A 9,199-nucleotide genomic window follows, 5' to 3' on the forward strand; every position below is an offset into this window, starting at 1 on the left:
TAACACACCATGCGCTGAGTATATTTGGACAGTGGAGATTATGTTTGTCATTGCAGGGATGCAGCCCATCGTGTCCATCCCCTGGCGGGTCAGGGAGCCAACCTGGGCTTAGGGGATGTGGCTTCCCTCACGCGGCTCCTCAGCCAGGCGGCCTTTAACGGGAAGGACCTGGGTCAGTGAGAACTCTAAACACAAGCGCTGCAACTATAGTGCAGTGGTTTCCCTTAAGCTCTTTTCCACAAGCTCAAGTGCACGTTGTTAACCTGAATTATAAAAAGCATCTGCTTTTTCAACGAATCTCATTTGATGTTTTCCTGCGCCGACTGCCAGGACGCTGGCACAAAAGTTGCTTTTTATGAAAATGAAAATCCCGTTGTGTGATATTGTTTGTTTTTCCCACCATTTAAATGTTCTCAATTCAAAATAGCACCACCGCTTGATGCAGGAAACATATGAGCGGCCCACGCAGATTCACTGCGTGTCCTCTGTTTTTAACCCACAGTCTTTGTCCGTCCCTGCAGGAGCAATTCAGCACTTGTTGGAGTACGAAACTGACAGACAGAGACACAATCTGCCCATGATGGCAGCCATCGACCTCATGAAACGCCTGTACTCCACCAACTCTGCTCCTGTGGTTCTCCTACGCACCTTCGGTCTGCAGGCCACCAACATGCTCCCAACGCTCAAAGTAAGATCTCTCTCCACCCTCTTCTTCTCCCCCCTCTTCAGAACACGTGCTCCAACACACCAACATCATCCACCTGTCCGCCTTAAGGACACACATCCAACATCATCCACCTGTCCGCCTTAAGTTCCGCCTCCGCTCCCTACCCCTGCTACCTCCCTCATTTCTGATTACACAACATGTTACTTAAGCGCTGTCTATAATTTCTGGGGTTTGAACCTACTACTATGGCATCTAAGTTTAGCCCCAAATTTAGTGTTACCAAAAGTGTGTGTGTGGGTGGGGTGCAGGGCTGGCCCCAGGGCAGTGGACAGCAGTGTTGGCTTGTGTTTTCACACCCCTTTTACTACCAACCACTCATGTGAAGTGACTTTATTTTCTACTAAGTGATTCAGACCAGTGCCAGTGTAACTGGTTGTGGAGGTATTTGATTGTGTGAGGTAGAGGTGACTTTCTCTACGTTAAATTATACAAATTTTAAGACACTGTTGAAGATCCTGGTTTGTTTCAGCCGTTGTCTCTTTTGCCTCCACAGGAGCAGATCATGTCTTTTGCAAGCAAGTGACGCCTTTGACACACGGCGGTTGTTCATAGATCTTCCAAAGACTATGGAGCTGTAAAAACGTTTGACTGTAAAAAATATCAAATATATATTTTACTCTATTGTGACTCCCTGTGACTATTTTTTTTCTTTTTAAATCACTTTGTTTTATTTGGATTTCGGCAGTTTAAATCCACATTGAGTTTAGAAATTTAAGAGACGTTCAAGATTTAAAAAACAAACAAACTATTAGAAACTTAAGAGAGGTTCAAGATTTAAAAAACAAACAAACTATATTTTATTTTCTCAACCTTCCTTCCTCAACCCACAAAAGAAAATATTTTAAAATTAGCAAACAAATGTAAACAAAGTTTAACCAAACTCAAACACAAACCTTTTAAAATGAATGAATATTCTCTAATGTAACATCTCATTCTCAAAAAAACTTAACTTGTGTTGTTTTAAATATTTTTTTGTAAACCTTTTGACTTAGTCTTGTATTTTCATCCCTAAGATAAATGGAGATGGCTTTCCTTATGCTAGCTTTAGCGTTTTGTGGCCAAGTGATAGCTTTTGTTTTTTTAACTGCTATTCTGTTATTTCTACGTTTTTGGCATGGTGCAGTTACAGCAGCAAACAGTTGTTCCAATAATTTCATTATGAATGCCTTCAAGAGCCTTGTATGTGGAAGAAATGGACAAAAGTATAAGGTAAGAAAACATTTTTGATTGAAAAGTTTTGTTGCAATGTGTTGAAAATGTCACAATGTGCAAAATACATTTTTTATCCTCTTGAAATGTTTGCACCTAATGCCCATATATCAAACTTATGGCCCGTGGGACAAATATTGCCCACCACATAATTTTATGTGGCCCTACCGAGCTGAACATTGGTGGTTTTAATACAAATGTCTAGAGTATATAATTGTAACTACAGTATAGAGTGTATACTAATATTCAATGTGTGTATAACTTGTATCTTGTGCCAGTAATTCACAGCTTTGCTTGGATGGTACGGTGTGATGATACTAATGTACCGTAGAGAACAGAACGTAACACCAGACATGGTCACATTTTCATGTTTTATTAAAACATACATGTATAACATACACTTATTCCAATGAACATAATCAACATCAATGTACATATTGTCAGCCATCCGGTTATTCATACTGATGAAAACTGAAGCAAATGTGCAGCATATGGATTTTACAATGTAAAGCAGTTCCTGTCAGTTCCTGTAGTTCACTATAATAGAAGTCATGTATATACAACAGTAGTTATGGAACACGTTGAATACTAAAGAGTCTGCAGACACCTTTGTTTTTGTTACACAGAAAGTCCAAGAGTTTATATTGGATGATAATTACATAAAACCTTTCAGTAAATTAAATATTTATACAGTTCACAAGGAGAAAAAAAAGACAGGATGGTAATATTAAAGTTTTCAGTAAAAGAGCCATATGTTTTAACACTTTGTTGTAGGTAATTACGGGTGACATTTTGGTTGTTATTTAATGGCTGTTAATTACGTTGGTGGATGGACCATCTCTTGATGAGAGGTTCCTCTTGTGCTAGTCTAAATATAGGTCGGAAGAGGGGATCCTGCAATTTCTTCCTGCTTAATAAGGTCTTTTCACTGTAGACAAAACAAACAATAATGGCCAACCTTTGAAAACAGGCATTAGTCTCCTACTTGTAAAGGCTGTAACAGCAGAGTCTGCAGGGACAATATCCCCGGTGGGCTACGTTGGACCCTGGTGTCATGATAGGGCAAACACAAATGATGAATATGTACAAATCATGAGTCGATATCAAGGCGTCAGATCACGTCGTAGCTACAGTATCTGCAAGTAAAGTGTAATGTACAAGCTTTAGGAAGCTGCACAAATATGCACAATTTTCAATGATGCCTGACGTGTCGTTAGTTTAGGGGATTTAGGGGCTTGGGGGGGTGACTGAGTCAATGACCTGTGAGATAATTTACTACTAGTATTAAAAAGAAATAACTACTTTACACATTTTTAGATAAACACCTTTAGTTGCAACTCCAGCAACTAGAATCTTAATGGTCTTACACTGGCCTGTGTTACAGTGTGCACCAGGACCACAGTCAGCACCAAAATACAGGCTTGTTTTTGCGTCTACACCTGCGATAGGTAGGTGAGAAAAAAAATGTCTCGGACCAGACAAAAATCAAAAATGTAAACGTTTTACAAAAATAAAGTCAGCCCACTAGTAATGAGCCCCACATACAGTAGAAATAGCTGGCCTTAGAAAAATATAGTGATTTTTTTTTCTCAAGAGTTCTCAGAGAGACCTCGGAATGCTGAGGTTGAGGAAGTGTAAGGAGGAGGAATAGGAAGAGGAGTAGGGATTGGCTTTGTGTGAGGGGGAAGAACTGATGGAGGGTGGATACAGGAAGGAAAGCCGCAAAGTGACAGACTGTCCCTCTCAGTGCTGGCGGCAGAGACAGCAAGCTGTCCTCAGTGGATGTTGAAATTTCTGAAGTAGTCGAAGGTTGCCCCCAGCGCCCAGCTCGTCTCCACGTTGTTCACCTTCTTGGCTAGCTGTAAAACAGAAGAAGACAATGAACTCTGTTAGATGTTAAAAAAGCATAACCTGATTTATCAATTTTCTCCACTAGGCCTAGATGCAGTACCATTGCTGACCCCTAGGTGTTCACTTATGTATATTTTGCCCTCCTTGTGAACTTTGCCTTTTTTTCACCAATTTTTAAAACGTGTTTGTTTCGATGCTATTTGCACTAGTTCACTCTGTCACTTTGCTGTTATAAGTTTTCATTTTGAAGCTAACCCAAAATCTGCAATACCACTGCTGGCCTCTTGGGGCTCATTACTTAAAACTTTGCAGCAGTGGCAGGGTTGATCTTGCAAAAGCTATTTCCTGCCTACACTCATTCTAACATCAATTTTTTTTTTTTTTTTTTTGCTTTTCCTAATTTTGCAGGTTCTGTTGTAACCCAGCTCTGATTGGCTCACCTGCAGCACCGTGTTGTCCTTGAAGCCAAAGCCCTCTTTTAGCAGACAGGTGATATATGTCATATCCATGCAGAGGAATGGGCTGATGGCACGGTATTTGGTCATCTTGTTACACACTGCAAACACACACAAAAGCCACACAGTTTTAGACGTGACATTCACACATGTTTGACACGAAGTTGACGAGAAGACATGTTGTTGCATCGTGCAAGTCACACCTAATGATAGACTGCGTGGGATAAAGAAACGACTAGTGGTGAAGTTGCATGTTGTGGTTAAACGTCCTGTAGCATTACTCTCCGAGCATATAGAGAGACATATGGTTGTCTTCTCTTTACAGACACTGTTGAGTCTGTTTGTCTACTGTCTGTCAAAACAAAGATGTAAAATATACAAAACTGTCCTGATGTAACAGAGTTAGTCTGGAACACGACAAATACTGAATAAACCTAAAACGATTAAGGTAAGAACTAACATTTTACGCATTCCTGTCCAATAAAAACAGTAACCTTTAAGATACATTTGGAATAGGGAAAAAGAAAAAAAATTGATATTTGGCAGAATTCAACGCTGCCAAAATGTTAGATTGCTAACATGCGCTACATTCTAAAGCTAGCATCTAGCGTCTGAAATTTGTCACAAAAGTTAAGGTAAGCTTCAGCATTTTAAAAAAATCAGAATACTTAAATTAGCCACATGCTAATGATGTAAAATCCAAACTTTGGAAAGACAGCTAAATCTTAGGGTAACTAGCATTAGCTCAAAGCTAAAAATAGTCAAATGTGCTGACAACTAAAATACATTTAGCCTGTAGCACATGCTAATGAAACAATGTCTTGACTTTTAGCTATAATTAAAACAACTAAAATGAGAGAGTTTGTTTTCTTAAAAAAAAAAAAAATTTAGAGAGAACAAAGTTCATGGCAAAAACAGATTCCTGTGCTACACAAGTAAAAGAAGAAGAAGTTTCTGTTTCCAGTTTTGTTTGTCTGCACACACACAGGGAGGTGTGTGAGGGTCAGCACCAAGCTGTGGGTCGGTGGGTGCTGATGGCGGTGGATGTAACACAGTCATACACAGTGTGTTTGTGTGTCAGCATGTGTCAGGCCGCAGGTGGTGGTGTGTGGCTGTCAGGTGCCCAGCTGCCTGGACCAGACCAGACTTCTTCAGCTGAGCTGCCAGCCCGACTCCAGAGCCAGACCACGTGACCGCGTTCTCACAGCACAAAGACTACTATGTACTGTAAGTCCACCAACTCCTTCTCCATCTGCTCGCTACAAAATCTGCTTCCACTTGTTTTTTTCCAAGTGTCACATACTGGAGATTTTGTCGGTGGTGTGTATCGGTTAAACGCACTAAAACATTTTATAGTCATGTAAACATAAATTCACCCTGTAATAAACAACTTTCCTCATATAATCCATGTTCATGACACGTTTTAGCAAATAATCAGTTACATTTTACGATTGTAATAAATTCTCCTTTGATGGAGGGAAAAGCTGTGCCGGTTTGGAAACGCTGCACCAAATGTTTGGGCACAAACACACTGGTGACTGTTTGGTTGTTTTGGTGGTTTGATGAATGATATATTTAACTTTTAAGATTGCTGGTTTCAGAAACACGTCGCTCCAGCCCCAGAGGAGATAACCTATAACTCTTACCTTCCTTGGCTCTCTTTTTAAAGTCCCTGACTTCAATTGCACCACCTCGACCAGGCTCTGCAAGGCAAACGTGCAATTTGAATTCCAGCTCTGAGCTCAGGATGATAATTAACGTACAGGACAGTGGCACTGGAAGGTAACTGCTTGGTCTGTGCCCACTCACCGATGAGGCCAGACTCCACAGCTCTGTCAAAGTAGTAGGAGAACGCGTAGAAGATGCTGCTGCCCTTCACTTCGTACGGCTGGTGCACGATCCCTTTGATAACCTTCATCACTTCGTAATAACACAGCTTGTAGCCCGCGTAGCCTGGAAGACAAGAGGTTGAAGTGAACAAGTGAAACAACGTGGGCTCCGCTCAGTGAAAGGTGCATAGAAACTGCAGGGTAAAAGCATGCAGCTGTGAGAGACGGAAGCCTCAGCTTGAGGTCAGCCACAGGTTGAAACTGGGGGTTGCACCAGATAACATAGAAGGGAAGCCCCAGAAGGACAAGTTTCACACAGCCCCACGGGTATGGTGGGCACCATTGTGCAGGGCAAAACCATTTACTGACAAGTGCGACAGTAAGCACAGCCCTGCTGGGCCATCTATTTTTACCACATAATTGTGAGCGGTCCAGATCAAGCCGCTCTTTACACAAAAAGAAAAAAAAAAATAACTCGGGGACAAGCCCAGCATCTTTTGGCTACTTGACTGTGGTATGGGAGTGACTGCCTTATTTGTGAACTTAACTGACAGTTTTCCTTTCATTTAAATACAAGGTTGACTACAATATAATTGTTCAAGAGGGAAAAGACGATGACAAAACATGCATTTGGCGCCAAGGTTGGAGAAACTTCGGCAGATAAATGTTCTCATGGGAGAATTATAATACTGTAAGCTATTGTGTACCAGAATGAGAAAAGGAATGCACGCATTGCTGAATCCAAGGCCTTGGGAAGGCAATCAAAACCTCAGAGGGCTTTTATCTCACCGTCTGGAATCCCGCTAACTTTGTAGGTGGTTCCTCCAAAGCTCACATCTTCCCTGAACTTTTTTGGGAGGCAGGAACTTCTGAAGATCTTCCATTCTAGACCTGGGAAAACACAAAAGATGTTTACCATCGTCCAGGGACCGTGTTTACCAGCAAACCAGAGGTGAGGAGAAAGTACCATCAGCTCCTAGTGCTCCGAGCGTAGCCAACCGAGCTGCGTACAGGCCGTTTCCAAGGTAACTGTGCGAAGGTGCGAAGCGAGTACATTTCAGATGCAGGTTCTTCATTTGTAGATTTTTTTGTTGTAAAAATTGACATTTTTCTTTACCTGTGTGTGTAGAGCTGATATGTGCTGTTGAACAAGTTGAACCGGGCGATGTAACTGGATGGTGCAGCGTCGATTGTTTTCTGTTGGATGGACAGTTCATGTTTAATTAGATCCCAATTTTTTACCTCAGCATTTTTAGACAGACTTGTTATCGTCAACGTTCGACTCACCTTAGACTTGGGAAGGAATGTGATCTGTGTAGATCCACCTCCTAAGTCCAGGATCCCCACTGTTCTCCTTGTGTTGGAGTACAAATGACCTGCAGGACAAGGAGACAGAGTCAACATTTGGAAGAATCTCCTTATCAGTTTAAATTCATTATTCAGAAAACGCTGATTCATCTCGAGTTCTAGTTGAAATTTGTTCCATTTGTGTCAGAAAACACACTGACACGTCACGGCCGTGGCCACCAGGAGGACACACATGCAACTGTTTTGAAGCCAGGGGTCTGTTGTTGAGAATAAATCTCTCGCTATCGCAGCTGTGTAGAAATACTGCATGCTTTTGTAACCTGTGTGAGGCCAGTGATTCAAGCTCGTGACCTCAGACAGGAGACAACAGTCCTTCTCTGGCCCAGCTCTGTGTACACTGCAGCCTCAGGTATGAGCCCCACAACCACTAACACCGGCTCAGCAAAACACAAGCAATGTCTTACCTGTGAGGAAGTTCACTGTGACCCAGGCGAGGACTCCTGAAACAGCACAAACGGTTGTAAAGTCTAGGTTAGTACAAATATATAAACGTGTATAAACTGAAGCACTCAGTACTACAACATGTACATGTTTTAACAGCATTTATTTATTCATCCTTTTTCAGACAATCCCAGCAGTTGTTGGGTGATGGCAGGACTGTTCTCCAGTCCATCACAGGACCACATATTGAGAAACTCAACCACTCACTCTCAGATTCATTCAAATTAGAGTGAAGATTTAACCCAAAGCTCGTTTTTGGACTTTGAGAAGCTGCGAAAACACCAGCATTTATCAACAAGGATCGAACTGATGATCTTCTCACTGTAAGGCATAAGCAGTTTCCACCCTACCACCGTGTGGCCCCTTTAGGCCAACCCAGGTAATTACAACTATCTCAATGTGACGCAATTGTACTCGTAAAGTGAGGGCAATAAATGGGAAACAGAACACACTGGTGACTGATGGGATTGTTGAAAACAGGCAGTTAACAGAAAACATTCATGCTTTTCACAGTAGCTCGACCTTAACTCCAATATAGTATTTCCATAAAAAAATGTAATTGGATTGAGAACCTACCTTCATTTATTCCGTTCATGATGGAAACACTGTTTTGTGGCACATAGAAAGGGGATTCGTCAAATACCTCCTGTACCTGTGGAAGAACAGGTGACACTGTTTACTGTGTTCAATATTTGGCAAGGATTAAGTGGCAATTCAAGCTTTTTCATAGGTAAATTTGTAGCGGTAATAGCAGCTATCGTTTAGCATATTTGAGGCTAACTTGTGAGCCAACTAAATTGGATTACCCAGTGTTTTACTGACAAGGCTTTCGATAGTTTACTGAATGAAATTGAGATTTTTCCGTTACTTTGTAAAATAGTTCAAAGTCAGATATAACTCTGTGTATTTGACTGCCAGGTTATTATCTTGGACTTTGGGCATTTGTACATTGTCAAATCTGCTTCCAGTTGAATGTTTGTCGACCGCAGAGCTACATGTATAAAAAAAACAATCATAATAATACATACTGAACTACACAGTCAATTACTTGGCTGCACTGTGTGGATACAGCCCTGCCAGACGCTGGAAGACAAACTGCATCTGTTCTGTGTTAGACTGACAGATATCTCAGCCACAGGCATGCCTGGAACAGTAGCTCGGATTTAATACTTTAAATGACAAATATGGTTACTCCACACAACCCCACAACAGCTGTTTTCCGCAACCAAATGGGCAGACTTGCTGCATTTTCTTTCTTTTTTTTTTTTTTCAGAGACACTTGTAAGCACTTAGTGGTTTCTCATCCCATTCCCTGGCGG

At 41.4% G+C, this 9,199-nt stretch overlaps 2 protein-coding genes across 2 annotated transcripts in view; one reads left to right on the forward strand and one right to left on the reverse strand.

Moving 5' to 3' along the window:
- coq6 (coenzyme Q6 monooxygenase) overlaps nucleotides 1–1,348 on the forward strand; it is a 12,557-nt gene extending 11,209 nt beyond the window's left edge. Inside the window, exons 10-12 of the mRNA XM_008335556.2 lie at nucleotides 57–172; nucleotides 522–688; nucleotides 1,221–1,348. Coding sequence (XP_008333778.1) covers nucleotides 57–172; nucleotides 522–688; nucleotides 1,221–1,250 — 313 coding nt within the window. The 3' untranslated portion in view covers nucleotides 1,251–1,348. The remainder of the gene's footprint in view (nucleotides 1–56; nucleotides 173–521; nucleotides 689–1,220) is intronic.
- Nucleotides 1,349–1,547: 199 nt separating this feature from the next.
- entpd5a (ectonucleoside triphosphate diphosphohydrolase 5a) overlaps nucleotides 1,548–9,199 on the reverse strand; it is a 10,285-nt gene continuing 2,633 nt past the window's right edge. Inside the window, exons 4-13 of the mRNA XM_008335673.3 lie at nucleotides 8,457–8,532; nucleotides 7,844–7,879; nucleotides 7,359–7,447; nucleotides 7,189–7,268; nucleotides 7,039–7,100; nucleotides 6,861–6,962; nucleotides 6,052–6,195; nucleotides 5,889–5,945; nucleotides 4,228–4,343; nucleotides 1,548–3,795 (exon numbers count right to left, since the gene is read on the reverse strand). Coding sequence (XP_008333895.1) covers nucleotides 3,712–3,795; nucleotides 4,228–4,343; nucleotides 5,889–5,945; nucleotides 6,052–6,195; nucleotides 6,861–6,962; nucleotides 7,039–7,100; nucleotides 7,189–7,268; nucleotides 7,359–7,447; nucleotides 7,844–7,879; nucleotides 8,457–8,532 — 846 coding nt within the window. The 3' untranslated portion in view covers nucleotides 1,548–3,711. The remainder of the gene's footprint in view (nucleotides 3,796–4,227; nucleotides 4,344–5,888; nucleotides 5,946–6,051; nucleotides 6,196–6,860; nucleotides 6,963–7,038; nucleotides 7,101–7,188; nucleotides 7,269–7,358; nucleotides 7,448–7,843; nucleotides 7,880–8,456; nucleotides 8,533–9,199) is intronic.

Source organism: Cynoglossus semilaevis, chromosome 1 (assembly GCF_000523025.1).
Source record: "Cynoglossus semilaevis isolate Cse_v1.0 chromosome 1, Cse_v1.0, whole genome shotgun sequence".
In the NCBI taxonomy this organism is placed as follows: Eukaryota; Metazoa; Chordata; class Actinopteri; order Pleuronectiformes; family Cynoglossidae; genus Cynoglossus; species Cynoglossus semilaevis.